Genomic DNA, 16,065 nt, shown 5'->3' with positions numbered 1-16,065 from the left:
TGCGAGGCCTTGAGTTCCATCCCCAGCTTCTCAAACAGCAAAAACCAAAACATAAGCAAAAGCTAGAGATTTGGGTTTGGTAAGGTGTTTGGTGATCTTCTTATCCAGTGAATAATTGAGACTAATTTGAATGTGATAGATCTTCAAAGGAACTCAAAACCAGTGAAAAATAACAGCATGATATATTATTTCACAGTGCATCGTAGCTACAATGTGTGTCATGGGGTTCAAAGCTTGAAAACTTTAAAGCTTAGGGAATTAGCTTGTCCAGATCTCATGTTACAAACAGCAGTGTCCACAGGGATGCTTGACTTCACAGTCAAAATAATAGTCATAGCTTATTTCTTTTAAAAATACCATAATACACAAATTAGTGGTAAAAGATGACTTGGGTAACTGCAACACGGTAGAAAATACACTTTATGTTTTTCCTAAGTTCCTGTGGAAGTTAAATTGTTAAAAATGCACTGAGTTTCCTTCGAGGTTGGAAGGCTTCTAGAGTGGAGGAGTCTGTTTTGTTTTCTGCCTGCCGTCAGTGTTCCTTCCTGCCGCAAGTGAGCCCTGCGCCTTTCCCACCCGCTTTGCTGGCCTGGCTACGCACAGTAACTCGTGACTATTCTCATTCACTGAGGTGGCAGAGCACACTCTTCTTCTTGAAGTATATTTTTATCTTGATTTATCTGAAACCCACTTTTGGGTCCTCCCGTTTGTTTGCAGTTTCTGCCTTGAGCTTTTTCCTTTGTCTTTTTAGCCTCCTTTTAAGGGTCCCATCTTTGGTTCTGTTATTATTATTTTCCAACAGTCTCATCATGTCGTATGCTTGAATTGCTACCTATACATAAATGACAAAATCCATTATTCACAGTAGTGCCACATTCAGTGTGTAAAACTGAAATCTGTAATTTCCAAAGTGGCTTTTCTTTCCCTCTTGGCCTTAGTTCTGACAGTGTGACATCACCTGCTTATCCTCATGGAGTTCTCAGTGGGAGATGGCCACCAACATCTTGGAAATTCCTCTTCTGTATTCCATGAATATGTTTTTACTTCCCCTTGCTGCTGTCCTAAACCAGTCCTAACTGCTTCTCGCCTAGAATATTAGTAGGGCAATCTCATAAACATGGCCTTTTTTACGGTGCTTGTCCTGTCTCTGATTCACATTGGTCTGCGGTCAGGGTTGCTTACATCTCCTGGCAGAATGAACTGTTTTTGCATCTTTTGCCTCTGTTGCTGTAATATTTTCATATGCACTGCAGTTACATCACTGACCACATTTACCATGAACATGCATTTATATCTTTTCTACTCCTAGATTGGTCCCTATCTTGTAATTTAGTGTAGTTAGAAAAAATATGTATAATAAATGTTTTTTCAAAGAGTGAATTTTCAACTTAACTGTTATGTATTTTAATATGAGGGTGTTCAGCTAAAATGTTCATTATTTTCAAAATTTCACCTATTAAATGACCTACTTCTTTAGGTGTTCATCTGACAGTTCTAAGTTAGCTTCCCCACCCTCTGGTATCTTCTTTTTTTGACCCACCAATATCTTGAAACAGATGTGTTGAAGCAACTAATGCCTAGTTGTTGGGAAAGGTTATTAGTCATTTCTTGATCTGTTTTTGTTTTCCAGTTAGTGTTTTAAATTATCTTTAAAAGGGGTTGGGGATTTAGCTCAGCGGCATAAGCACCTGCCTTGCAAGCAGGCGGTCGTGAGTTCGATCCCCGGTACCGATAAAAAGGAAAAAAAAAAATCGTTAAAAATAGAGAATTCAGTGGGAAGAACATATAAAAAGATATTCTGTAGTCTCTTGAAAATATTAACAAAACAATGATTTCGGTAAACATTTCGTTAAGCTGATGTTTAATAACAGACAAAATGTTTATTGTGAACTTCTGGAGTTGGGGGAGGATCATAGAGATCCCAAAATGCAAATCTCTTAATTTACTGATCTTTCAGTAAGTTTACTCTAATTACAATATTTAAGATCCATTACTCTAACAAGTAGCATTATGTGCTACTTGAGGACCAAAGCTGAGAATAGGGGACTAATATTTTAGCTTAGGAAAAGACCATAAAAAAAAGAGGTTAAATAAATAGGGTTTATGTGCTAAGCAATGTGTAAGGAACTGCAGTAGACCTTGGTGAGGAAGTGGTGCTTGACCCCTGATTGTAAGAGACAGCTTTGTGCTCATGAAGGCAGCCGTCCTCCCATGAAGATGGAAGAGCTAGGGCAAAGGCTTTGAGATGAGGACAGTCTTGGGCTGTGACTATAGTGCAGAAAGGTGGAAATACTAGAAAACTAGGTTGGAGAGATGGGGGACTTCATCATAGCAGGTCTCACTCCACGTGGTAGGAAGTGAGTGAGTTTTAAGCCGGAGGTAATGGTGCCTATGTGGGATGGACTGTAGGTGTGAGGGGTAGATGTGAGACAGTGGTTCCTAGACTCCTGCCAAGTCCGTGGAAGATGTGGTGAGGATTTGCATGTGCATTAAGATTGTACATTGAACCTGATGTATAAGTTGAATAGGGAGAGTGGAAAAAAGGTGGATTCTCAGAAGTTTGGAAGTCAAAATAGTCCTATCACTTCAATATTGTAACTTAGGTGGCTGATTTTCCGTGGTTCAGAATTGGTATGTTTATATTAACTTTTTGCAAAATGAAGGCTTAAGGATAAAAACTTGAGTTTTGTTTTTACTTTTTTAGAAAAGAATTGAAACATTAGAATACGTGAATTTTGTAATATTGAATTATGGATTAGTTTTAAAAATAATGCATGGGTGGCTGGGGATTTAGCTCAGCGGCATAAGCGCCTGCCTTGCAAGCAGGCAGTCATGAGTTCGATCCCCGGTACCGATAAAAAGGAAAAAGACAAAACAAAAGAGAAAAAAAAATAATGCATAGGTGATTAATCGAGTGTATTTTCCCCTAGATTAATGTTCTTCAATCAAAAAGGAGATCAGAAATCCTCAAATCTGTAAGATATTAATTGAAATATTTTAAATATTTTAACGTGAAGCTATACATATTTAAGTGTTTATAGGAACATTTACTAAATATATATTCCAGGCTTCATAAGCTGTTACTTCCTTTTTATCTTCATTTGTACTTCATGTTGTTATCAAAGTAATTTCTTGTATCAATTATGTTACAGCTGTTTATCTGTATCTTACCTATTAATATATATACTTCTAGCTCTTACAGAGATGGAGTCAGTGCTGTACTGTTTTCATTTTATCCTGAAATGTTAAAATGCTTTACACTAGATGCCCAAGACTGGTGAATAACTGAAAGTGGCTGTTGTAAAAACTTTTGAGAATATTTCAGAATTTATTTTGAAATTTATAAAAATATTTAGATTTTGAACTTTCACTTGTAGTTGCTTTTAGAAATTTTCTGTACAATTTCTTTTAGGGTATTTATACTTTCTTCTAGATTTTTTAAATACTAAACTTGAGATTGAGGACTTACAGAAGTAGATCATTTGGAAAATTGACCTTACGGTCACTAATGTTTCAGCTTTTTGGTTTGCTCCCTGGTGTGTGCAGTTCCCAGACCAGTAGGTAAACTTTCAGGATTGCTGAGCCTTTTTTCCTGGTGACAGTGGTGGTAAATATTTTTTACTTCTCCTGTGTTTGTTTCTTTGGATGTTAAAGCTAACAGAACCATGAATAGGAAGATGGTTTGATGTCTTTCTGAGAGCTTTCCAAATTATTTCTCCTCTGAATTTATTTACAGAAGTTATTTTTTCCCCCAAAAGGTATATTTAAATGGCTTTAGATCTTGTTCTCACTTAGCTTTTTCCTAAATTCTATGTTCATATTTGTGTTGCACATTGTATTTGCTTTTTAAAAGACCTTATTCACTATTTAACTTCTCTAATCCGTTGTCTGTAAATCTATCCTGACAATAATCAAATTATTCATTAGAATTAACTCTATACTGCCAAGGTTTAATGTCAAAAATATGGAAATTACTAGATTTACAGACAAAGGATTAGAGAAGTTAAATAGTGAATAAGGTCTTTTAAAATATTGTCAAGTGTCAAGCATTATACCATATTTCTACTAATAGTGTGTGTAAATCAATACTTCTACACATTTTATGAACAAGGAGTTTTACAGCTTCCTTCCTCCTACCCGATTGGCAGATAGAAATTGTGATCTCATTATTTAGTTTTACATTTCATCAGTACAAATTAGTTTGAACCTTTTTGGTCACTTCTTTATCCTGTATATGTCCTTTGTCTCTTACTCTGTTGGAGTGTTTATTTCTTTTTCATTTTATTTTTAATTTTTTTGGAGTGTTTATTTCTTATACTGTTTTTAATATTGCCTATGTAGTAAGAGGTCAAATCTTTGTCATCCATTTTTCCAGTTTATCATTTGTCTTTTAATATGCCTATTATGTTTTGATATTACAGCCATATTTCACGTTTTATGTAGCCCTATTCCCTCTTCCATTTCTTTCTGTCTGTTTTTATCTCTCTCTTTTTTTTTTACAATTTAGTGGTTTTTAAAAAATTATTTTCACAAGCCATTACCAAAGTTTCCTCTTGTGAGTTTTGTCTTTGCATTTTTGGGTTTTATTAGTTGTTTTTTTCTCCTGGAAACAGTTTTGTTTGGAGGATTCTTGAATATTAAGAACCTCATGACCAATTTTTGATTTCAGAGCATTAAATAAATGTATCTTGCTAAAACATGGAGGTCAGATGATTCTTACAATACTATATACTAATGTAATTCCTTCCTATGAAAAAGCTTGCATAAAAATAAGGAAGATTTTTCTTTTACAGATAAGTAAAAAATAGAAAAATTTTAAAACAAGCATTCCTTAGTGCCATTTTTGGATTTGTGGAATGAATATAAAGAATTCTCCAAGTTGGCAGTCTTTTGACCCATTTTATTTTGTTATCTTGAGAAAGAGTGGGAGCATTTTGCTAGTTTAGATTTTGGTTGGTGATCTGGTGGGTGATAAAGTGTTTGTGATTGTTCTATTTTGAGAGCTTTATGTTTCCTCTTTCTACTTTTTATATCTTACTTGCTTAAGGTTTGCCAGTGAGCCTAGTTCAAGGAGCACATAGTTAATAATGTACCTGAGAAGGAAGTGAAACTTGAAAATTTCATTATTTGAATAGCTATATAAATTTTGATCAACTAGCTATAACCTAAACAAGTACACATTTGGGACATGTTAAAATTTCCAACCATTGAGAAATTTCTTTTAAATAAAATTCTCATTGTATTTACAAATATTAATGAAATGCTTTTAAAAATAGTGACTCAGTTTAATTTTAAATAGATGTGACATTGTGGGCTCTTGTGAAATAATATTTAAGCATTAAACAGGGTGAGGACTTTACAGTACTTCCAAATATTTATCTAGGATTGGATTTGAAATGGCAATTTTTATTTTCCCTTTTAGATGTTGTCCTTCATGTATGCTCATTTGGCCTTCTTTCATCAAGGGTATGACCTGTTCAGTGAACTTGGGCCTTACATGAAAGATCTTGGAGCTCAGGTACTGTTGCAGTGTATTTCTTGATTCTGTTACATTGATGTTTATATTTTTAAAGAAATGTAGTATACTGGGGGATTTGACATTTCATTTACTTCATAAAGAAGTTTGATGCTGCAGTATATTTATGTCAGTTAAATGTATAATAGAAATGAGAGTAAAGGTAAATGTAATCTTGTGTTTTAGATTGTATATAACAGTGGTAAAAGGGAAAATGTAAGACTGTAGTATCTGTTTTCATAACATACATAGATTTATTTTTTAATTTCTTACACTTGGATAATTGTGTTTCTGTCCTAGTTTGCCTTCATTTTGAGTTCTACATCTTTTTATTTTACTTTTATTAATTTATTTATTGGTACCGGGGATTGAACTCATGACTTCATGCTTGCCAGGCAGGCACTTACACTGCTGAGCTAAATCCCTGGCCCTCAGCTTTTTATTTTAAAAAATTATGTTATATTATTTGAGTAGTGAAATTTTAGAATTTTAGAACTTTTAGAACTTTAAGATTATGGGAATTTTTCATCACTTTTCATCACTTTTCTCTCTTTTTCTTTCTTTTTTTTTTTTTTTTTTGGCACTGAAGATCGAACTCAAGACCTTACACTTGCCAGGCAGGCACTTAAGCCACTGAGCTAAATCCCTGGCCCCATCTCTCTCTTTTTCTCTGTGTGTGTGTGTGTGTGTGTGTGTGTGTGTGTGTGTGTGTGTGTGATAGAATTAAACATATATTACAAGAAAGTTATGTTTAGGGAAGTTTTATTTTGCTGAAGATACTTTCTTATCTGATCGGAAGTACATCTTCAGTATGTTTTGGAACTGTGTTCGTGCGGGGATGCTGAAGATTGTCCCAAAGGCCTCATGCACAGCAGGCAAACACTCTGCCACTGATCTACACCACTGCCCCTGGGGACATTGTTTATATTTGTTGGCGAGCTTTCTTGATTTAATGACATAGGTTGTCTTTAGGTTGTTATGTTTCTCAAGATTGTTCAACTTGCTTTTTTGCTGTTGTCATCATATCTTTTTTTTGACACAGGGTCTTACTATGTAGCTGAAGGCTGGTCTTGAACTCACTGTGTAAGCCAGGTTAGCCTCAAACTCACTGTGATCATCCTGCCTCAGCCTCTAGAGCACTGGGAGTACAGGAGGCATGTACCACCACACCTAACCTTGGTTAGCTAACCTTGTAGCATCTTTGGGTGGAGATGAAGTAGTCAGTTTTCTTTTTAGGAAAAGGGCTTATTGATGGAAAATATAGTTTAGGGAAATGAGGGAAAGGTAAACTTGGAATGAAAATTGGATTCACTGTTTAGAGTGTACATGTGTGACTGGGTCTGGTGGTGTGTGCCTATAATCCCAGCACTGGAGAGGCTGAGGCAGAAGGATTGCTGTGACTTTGAGGCCAGCCTGGGCTACAGAGTGAGTTCAAACCTAGCCCCTAAACTGCATAGTGAAACCTTGTCTCCAAAAAAAAAAGAACCAAAACAAATACCACACAAACATGCAAAAGAGCAAGAGTGTATGTGTGGGGTATGTGTGTTGAGATGCTGTGGACTAAATATTATATTCAGGGTATATGTCGTGAAGTATATAACTCTGTTTTCTATTTCTGTTGAATTTAATCTATTGGAAGAAACCAACACACTACCAGACTTAATCTCTGTGTTAAATGCTTTGCATATATCATTTAGGATTGGATTTGTGTGCAAGTGATAGAAAAGTGAGAGTACTAGTGGTTCAAAAAGATAGAATTTTATTTCTTGTCTGTGTAAGCAATGGTGTGGTATTGTGGCCATTTGATTGACAGAGACCCAGGCTTACCTTCCCTTTAAATTCATTCTGACTCTTGATTTATAGTAGCTAATCAAGTAGAAGCCATCATTCTGAAGTTCCAGGTAACGGGCAGGAGGAAGGGAAAGAAGGACATTCTCTCTCCATAAAGCCATTTCCTGGAAATTGTACATGTCATTTGTATGCACATCCCAGTGGTCAGTGCTTAGCCAAGGTTACACTTGTAGTGAGGAAACCTAGGATACAGCGTAATGCCAGAACGTGACCTATGGAGTCTGAGACTTCTGTTATTACGGAAGAAAGAGAAAATAGACACTGGGAACATTCTAGCCTTTCCCACCATATGGGGCGGGCCACAGGCTGTTGCAGAAACACACCAGACCACCAGAATCTAAACCAGACTTTCGGGAAAGTAAGACCTTCTGAGGTTGTAGGCACTTACATCCTATCAAACATTAGACTGCATTCTTACCTCACATTGAGATAATTTCGAAAAACAATATGAATTAAAATTGTACTTGACAAGCTGAAATAAAATTTATTTTTAGACACTTATTAACTTCAGTTTTGTATCCTTCAAATGTAAATAACTTTGCAGGCTCTTGAAAAATACCTAATAAGCCACACTGCTGGTAGTGCCTAGTGAGTAAGGGGCCTAGTTGGAAGTGGTGACTTGGGATATTCTGTGAGTAACTGAGTTGATAATGGCATCTTAAAGTAAAAGATTACTGTTCTTTTGTTAGTGTTCTTCCTTTAGCAGTTTCATTTGGCCAGTTACTTTTCCCTGCGATTTAGATTTGCACATGACATTAGGAAGCCACCTTGTAAACATAAAATGTGTTGAATGACAGGCAGTGTCTGTTAGTGCGAACCCCTGGGATTTGGCTGCACTAGCTCAGCTGCTGTACATGTTGTTCTCTGCGGGGGAAATCGCCAGTGTCTCTTTCTTATAATTGTGACTGCAATGAGCAGAAATTGCTGAGCGGGTCAGCAGGACCTTCAGCTAGGCATTTCCTTATTCAAGAACTGAACACGTTACCATGCAGTGCCCAAGGTGAGGCCTCCTGTTGTGCATGCTTGGCACCAGGGCCGTTCTTGAATCCGAGATCTTCTCCAGAGGAGATCCTTTCTCATGGAGGATTTAATACCAGGAAAAAAGAAAAGTGGATTTCTATTTGAATATTTAGCCAAAATGCCTTTTTAGCTAAACAAGTTGAATGGCTTATTGCTATGTTTATCTGTGTAATATATTGGAATATAGTTTGAAAAACCAACCTTACATTTTTTTCTTTGAGTTTTAAGTGTGCAGTTTAATCTTTGTCTCCTTTTATAGTTGGATCGACTGGTTGTGGATGCAGCAAAGGAGAAAAGAGAGATGGAACAAAAACATTCCACCATTCAACAAAAGGTACATGAAGGGAAAAGTTAATTTCTGTTTTATGTTGCTGTTTGAATAAATCCTTTGAGTTGCTTCAGTTTCACCATAGTACAGATCAGTTCCACCTCTTTTTGTGAAAAGTAGTTTTCAGATGTTAAGGTATGGATTTTGTTATCCTTTTATATCAAAACATTTTGGAAGCCATGCTCTCTCCAGTTTATAAAAAAACTTACTGTCTTAGAGCCATAACTAAGTTAAAGGTGACTCTTAGAATTTGAACCACTATTCATAGTTTTATGTAGGAAACCACTGCCTCCTTTAGAAATGTGTGTGAGAGTGGGAGAGAGCGGGAGAGGATGAATCTCAGTGTTAGTGTCCAGGCATTCCAGTGGCAGTCACTGTAGGCAGCATTCTCTCTTCTTCCTGTGGTGTTGAAATTTGCACTGCTTGTTAAATTGCCTAAGCATAGCTAAACTATTTTTTAAAATTGCTAGAGCTGAGTGTGACATGCCTGAAACTCAATATAATACAATTTTGTCTTAATGATTTTTCTTTTGTGGAAATCTGAACATAAAAGGAGAGAGTTGGAAGTTCAATACAGTAGTATCACAAGATACTGTCTAGTGTTCTTTAAATTTGTTCTCTTGGTATTGAGCAGACCAATCAATTTTTGTTATGGTTTATTTAGAATTTATTTATTTTCTTGAGACAGGGTATTGCTGTATAGTTCAAAATGGCCTTGAATTCACTGTGTAGCCAAGGCTGACTTTAAACTCTTGGCAATCTTCCTGCCTCAGCCTCCCAAGTGTTTGGATTACAGGCACCATCATGCCTAGGTGTTATGGTTTATTTAGAATTTAAAATAATGGTAGACTAAATCTGACATGAAAGATGTATATGCAGGAGAAAAAAAAATCATTAATGAAAGTGAGAAAAATTTAATTGGTGGATTATTTATGCTCAAAGAGAAACAGTATTTTAAAAAGGAAAGATTTTCTGTTAGGGCATCTTTAATTACTTCTTTTTTTTTGGTACCGGGTATTGAACTCACGGTCTTGCGCTTGCCAGGCAGGTGCTTATGCTGCTGAGCTAAATCCCCAGCCCTGTTACTTCTTAATTATTTCCAGATGATAATAACTCCATATGTTCTTTTGTTTTAAGTGGTATAAACTTTTGAGAAACTTTTTTTTAACTGGTAAAAAAAGTAAAAATAGTGTGTTTTCATGGTATACAACATGATGTTTTGCATCTTGAGCTTTTTTTTTTTTTGCAACTTGTTTAATAACAGTGTGAAAAGATTGTTCAAAATTGAGACCAATCATTTTTAATGAGAGACCATGACAATTATAGAAATTTGTGATACTTGCTTAAAGTAAATTTTAAATATTATGTATCGTTTAATATCTTTCCTTATTATATGCATAATTTAGCATTATATTAAAGGTCCAAGCTGGTGAATTATTAAATCTGGGAGTAGTTTATTTGATTTTGAACCACACATAACTGTTTTCCTGTAAATAAAATAGTAGGATTTTTGCTCATTATGAATATTTACCTTTATTCTTCCCTTAAATGCTGACGCAAGGCTGCATTACAGGTAAAAAAAAAAAAATCCAGTCAACTCAAGTTTAAGGGAAAATATATTTAATATGATTACTTAGGTTTGTAAAGGAATTGATATCAAACAGTTAGAGGAACAGTGATGCTGTGAGCACTTTTGTCTTTTGATGCACGTGTACCTCGCTGGTGGATTTACACAAGGTGTAAAGCTGCTGCCTCGGCGAGTGCATGTATGTTCATGCAAGCGGCTGAGGCTAACCTGCTTCCTGCAGACATCCCTGCGGGAGATTCCCACTGTTGTTTGCCACCTCACGGTAGTGGAAGAGGTTTGCCAGTGTGTGTGGGTAAATAATTGACATCTCATTGTGGTTTTGATTTGTCGTGTGTGTACATGTTACTGGCGACTGAGCCGGGTGCTTACAAATGCCAGGCATTTGCTGTCCAGCTAAGTGAGATTTCCAGCCCTTTTTACATTTGATACAGGGTCCTGTTAAGTTGCCAGGCTAGTTTTCTTTTAATATTGCTTTATCTGTGGATTCTTTTGGATATTCTGAATACAGTCTTATTCATAAATAATAATAGTTTGTTGCTTTCCAATCTTTCATCTTTTTCTGCTGTCTTATTGGCCAGGACCTTTTCATAATCTTGAATGGAAGAGACAGTAATAGTCTTCCTTGTCTTTGCTTGCAGTTTCACTAGAAAAGATTTTTTGACCATCTTCGGTTTAGTCTTATGTCCCTTGAACCCCCTATGAAAATGCAGGCTCTCCTGATGGGCAGAGGCCTCCAGGTGAAACTGGGTGCCTTGCTCTGTTGATCTCTGCCTTCCAGTTTTCATTTATCTTTTTGCCTCAGAGCAGTGGTGGTGACCCATGGCTTGCCAGTGGGCTGTGTTATTACTGAAAGCTCAAAAAGGTCTGCCATCACTGCCTTAGCAAATTCCTTCCTAATTAGCCAGGCGTGATGGCTCACGCCTGTAATTCCAGCACTTGGGAGGCTGAGGCAGGAGGATTGTTGCGAGTTCGAGACCAGCCTGGGCTATAAAGTAAGCTCAAGGTCAGCCTGAACTGCATAGAGAGACCCTGTCTCAAAAAGACCAAAAAAAAAAAAAAAAAAAAAAAAAAATTCCTTCCTAATTTGTTGTTAGATCACAGATTCTGACAGAATGCATTTCATCCAGCATTATTTATAAAATCTTTCATACATTTCAATAAGTCATTTATGTTGTAAAAATCTGTTGCATTTTAAGTACTATAATCTGTTATATTCAAAATGCTTTATATACTAATTGATATTAATGGTGATTAAGTTCAAGATATAAGTCATCTCAAGAAACATAGTTGGAAAGTAAGCAACACTTGTAATGTACTGCATATTCAAGGAAGTCTCATTTTTTCCCCTTGACACTCACTTTGTAATAAATGGTGACAACTACAATGTGTAGCACTGCTCTGGAAAGATCCAAATTGGTGATTCTTTTTTTTAAATTGGTGCCTATTAGTGATACAGAATAATGTGACTTCCTTAGTATATTTTGATTTTTTTCCTTCTTACTACTCTCCTTTCCCTTGCTCTCTGCTCCCCAAACCTCTCTCTAAAAGTTTATCTTTTAGTTTGTGTCATTTCTCCTTTATTTTTAAAAATTCGTTTTTACATTGATTATATAAGGAAAAATGTGCTATTTAACTGAGATTGACTTATTTTGCTTAACATAAGGGTCTCCAGTTTAATTGATTTTCCTGCAATTGACATGATTTCATTCTTTATAGCAGAATAATACTGCATCTATATATACTGCATTTCTGTTACCCGTTCATGTATCAATAGACATATAGCCCATTTCCACAGCTTAGCTGTTGTAAACTGTGCCTCTACAAAGATGGGCATGCATTTATCACTGTATTGTAATTCTTTTGGGAGTATACCTAGGCGTGGTATATATATCTATATTGAGTTTTTTGAGAAATCTGCACATTGATTTCCATAGTAGTTGTACTAGTTTACACTCTTTTCCCTTTGCCAGCTTATGTTTTTTGTATTCTTGATGATAGCTGTGCTACCTGGGGTTAATGAAATCTCAGTGTAGTTTTGATTTGTACTTCTTTTTTATTTTCTTTCCTTTGTTGTGCAGAAGCTGTATAATTTGATGTTGTCACATCTGGGTGATTCCCCTGATATCATTAAGGATGTCTTATTTTATATCTCAATTTGTTTTATTGTTTTGCAGTGCCAGAGATCAAGTCCAGGCTTTGTATGTGCTAGCTACTCTCCCACTGAGCTATATCCACATCGTCATTATTCTATGCTTTCGGTAGAATCAGGCCTGTTAAATAAAAGTGCAAATTTCATAAATGAAACCTTCAAAATGTTACAGAAGTCATTTTTTACCTATTGCTGACTCCTGTCCATATAATTAAACTGTCAGTCACACTGGGGACAAATTAGTGGTAGAGTACTTTGAAGCCCTGGATTTGATTCTTTGTACTGTTAAAAAAATATATGGGCTCAAATAAATTTTAAATGAGAAAATTTAAAGTTTCTGTGATGCTTTTTCAAAGAAAAAATAGAATGAAATGTGAAAATTCGTTTGTACATTTTGCTTCATTTAAACACTTCGTATCTTTTTATGGTTAAAATTTGGAATAGATATCAAGAGATTAAATTTTTTTAAATTTCTGAAGTCATTCTGTTTCCTTCCCACATCTCAGTAGACTCTTGGATTTGGAAGGTCCCTGGGTGATTCTCACTCTGCCTTCCCTCTAATGCAGGTCCCTCACATCTCAGCACTCTCATCAGGCAGTTCATCCAGCTTCTGCCAAAATGTTTCCCAAGACAGGTAGCATTCTAATTTTAATCATTGATACAGGAGTAACTTTGATAGTTCTAAGACTGGTTTTTAAGAGATTTAATTTGCTACGATAACCATAATCTTGCAGTTTTGTTCAAAATGATTTGGAACTTTGTTAGGAAATTATAAGTATTGGGTTTCTGATTTCCGAGTTTTGTGACCCTTTGGAAGAAAATTCAAAATTTGTATTGCATTTAAATATAGACTTACTCTTGAGTGATTTCATAGTCCTGAAAAAAAGTGGGCTCAACATCACTACATTAAACTATGGTCTTAAGGTCTTTCTGCTATGTAAAACTAAATTTTATTTTAGCTTAAAAAGATTGTGTAGTTCTTTTACACTATTTCTGCTTTTTAAAGTAATAGAGTTCTCCTATCAGATTGAAAAGCTACCACGATAGTAACATATTTAGTAAATAGTATAGATTCAGTTAATCCAAATTAAATACATCTATATGCCATTTAAATTTTATGAACACATATAACCATAAAAGATTAGCATAAAAGCATTTTAAAGATAACACTGTGTGATATTTGGTTTTTTTTTGTTTGTATACATATTATTTTCTTTTAATACAATTTATGTTTTTTATCTAACAGTATTTTCTATATAATCATCTGTGATTTTGCACCATCACTGTAGTAATTATTGCATGACAGTCCATTAAACTAAAATACTTTAAATATGCTGTGGTCCTCAATATTGATCGTTTGGATCTTTTTCCCCATTTCTTACAAACATAGTTTTCGTAACCATCTTAATTAAAAGACTTTCTTCCGTTTGAGCTCTTTCCCTAGGGTAAGTTTATTTTTCTGGGGAGTGTGTCAAGCCATAAACTTCTGTGTGTAATTTTGTCTAGGATTTCTCCAGTGATGATTCTAAGTTAGAATACAATGTAGACGCTGCAAATGGCATCGTCATGGAAGGATATCTGTTCAAACGAGCCAGTAATGCCTTCAAAACGTGGAACAGGTAACAGTTCAAATACTGGTCCTGCGCTTTTGGATTTGTAGATTGTGACTTTCTCTTTGATTAGGCAAGTCATCTCTGTAATTCTCTAAAGTCTGTAAATTCTTGGGGCCCATTGAAAAGATTGTTCTTAGAAGCAGTTTAAAAATGAAGACATTAATTCTTAATTCTGAAATTTAAGCAAGGTTTAAAGGAAGCAGTGAAGAGGTTTTCTTTAATTCTTGGTCTATGGAGACTTTTGGATATGAACTACCTCTCATTACAAAATAGAGTACAGAAAAATTATATGTTCCATATAATTGATAAATAGAATAAATGGGCTTTTGTTCTTCTTTTAGTTCCACCTTCTATCTGATGTTTATATATATTTCTACTGCCATTTGCTTATGAATTGTTAAGCAAGCTGGCCTGAAAGTTTAGTCTTTGTAATAACCCTAATTAATTAAGAACTTAAGCAAGTGGGATTTAAAAAATTGGATGTTATGGCAGTTGTTACTGCTTTATTCTAAACTTGATGGCTATCCAAAATTTTGAATTTTACAAACTATAAATTCACTGTATGTTTGTTATAAGAATGAATGCATGAAGTGTTTATTGTATTTTTCTCTATTGGTATAATAAATTGAAATAATTTCACACCTCAAAGCATCAAAAAACTGTATGGCTCAGAAACATTGTTCTGAACATTAGTTCCTTTTTTTAGGGTACCAGAAATTGAACCCAGGACGATACACTTGTCAGACAGGTGCTATGCACTCAACATTTGTGATTAATCCTATCAAGGATACCTCATTTTTTCAAAAACAGAAACAAGAAAAGTAGAACAATTTTATAATGATACAGAGTAGTATTTAAACCCTTGATTAATTGATTTACTATGTTGTTATTGGTTGATGTGTATATTTTATTACTTGAACAGGATATGAATTTGTCTAATGGGGGAGAAGGTTGGTTTCGTATTTTTTTTAAAAAGACATTAGCAAAATAAATAGAAATTTCTTGGTAAGCTTAAGTTAGTATATATTTTGTAAAATGAAATGGAAACATTCATTACTTTATTGAAATAGGTTCCTAATGCACTTATTTTGATTTCTCTGTTGAGATTATATAGAAAAAGCAGTCATATTTCCAGATGTCTCATTTATTGAGCATTTCTCTAGCATTTAATATTAATGAATGTGTAAATGGTACATGGTTTTATTTAAAATAATTTTTATTTACCTGATGAAGAATATAAAATCAAAAGAACAATGGTTGTCTTAGGAATTAAGTCTCTTCAAGTTAAGTATGTACAACTTTAAAAATAATAACAAATATAGGAGGACCAACATAAGTGACTTGGTTAGAAATAATGTTTCCAGTTGTTACAAAGTAAAAGTGAAAACTTAAAATTGTTTCTAACCTCTAAAAACTTAAGACAATAACCTGTGAAGGCTGTCCTGACACATTTCTGTAGCTAGAATAGGAGATTTTTAAAAAATTAGTTTGATTGGTGGATCTATATAATAAAGATTACTCAACCAGTACAATTTTGTGATATAATATTAGAGTTGAATTTTAACCTTCAGATTTCAAAACAACCTCCTTAAAGTTTACCAAAATGAAAATATAATAAGCCCATAGAAACATACCATTATGTATGAGGAGAAGAAATGAACTTCATGGACTACAGCAGTGAAAAATGGTCTCAGACTTCAGAATGAAGCACAGTAAGTGTTAGTGGAAAATCACACTGCCATTTAGGGCAGTAGGAAAACACTAATTTTGATTTAAGCATGGACCTTCTCATTTTTTGTTTTATGAATTCTTTTAATTACCATGCATACTAAATATAAGTAGAATTAAGTCGAATGTAACTGTTAAATCTTTGGTTGTAGACCTGTTACTACCACCTGCAATGGGAAAAAGAGACTGCCCTTGGAAGGTGGGCTTTAAAAGAGATGCCGCTTGTTTGTAGTGAGGTGAAAGTTGTTGATCGGAATCAGCTTGTTTAGTTAT

General features: G+C 34.8%; 1 protein-coding gene across 6 annotated transcripts in view; it reads left to right on the top strand.

The window, feature by feature from the left end:
- Positions 1 to 16,065, top strand: part of Acap2 (ArfGAP with coiled-coil, ankyrin repeat and PH domains 2) — a 115,955-nt gene that overhangs the window by 59,176 nt on the left and 40,714 nt on the right. For all 6 annotated transcript variants that reach the window (XR_010039188.1, XR_010039189.1, XM_005006880.4 and 3 more), the window contains exons 7-10: positions 2,931 to 2,975; positions 5,423 to 5,518; positions 8,646 to 8,720; positions 13,958 to 14,070. Coding sequence is in view for 4 of the 6 variants with exons in the window: in XM_005006880.4 (XP_005006937.1) it covers positions 2,931 to 2,975; positions 5,423 to 5,518; positions 8,646 to 8,720; positions 13,958 to 14,070 (329 nt within the window). In the remaining 2 variants the exon portion in view is untranslated. The remainder of the gene's footprint in view (positions 1 to 2,930; positions 2,976 to 5,422; positions 5,519 to 8,645; positions 8,721 to 13,957; positions 14,071 to 16,065) is intronic.

This window comes from Cavia porcellus, unplaced genomic scaffold (assembly GCF_034190915.1).
Source record: "Cavia porcellus strain 051 isolate PalLab524CR breed Dunkin Hartley unplaced genomic scaffold, mCavPor4.1 scaffold_14, whole genome shotgun sequence".
Taxonomy (NCBI): domain Eukaryota; kingdom Metazoa; phylum Chordata; class Mammalia; order Rodentia; family Caviidae; genus Cavia; species Cavia porcellus.
The sequence above is the reverse complement of the archived record's forward strand: the minus strand, read 5'-3'. Positions and strand labels throughout refer to the sequence as shown.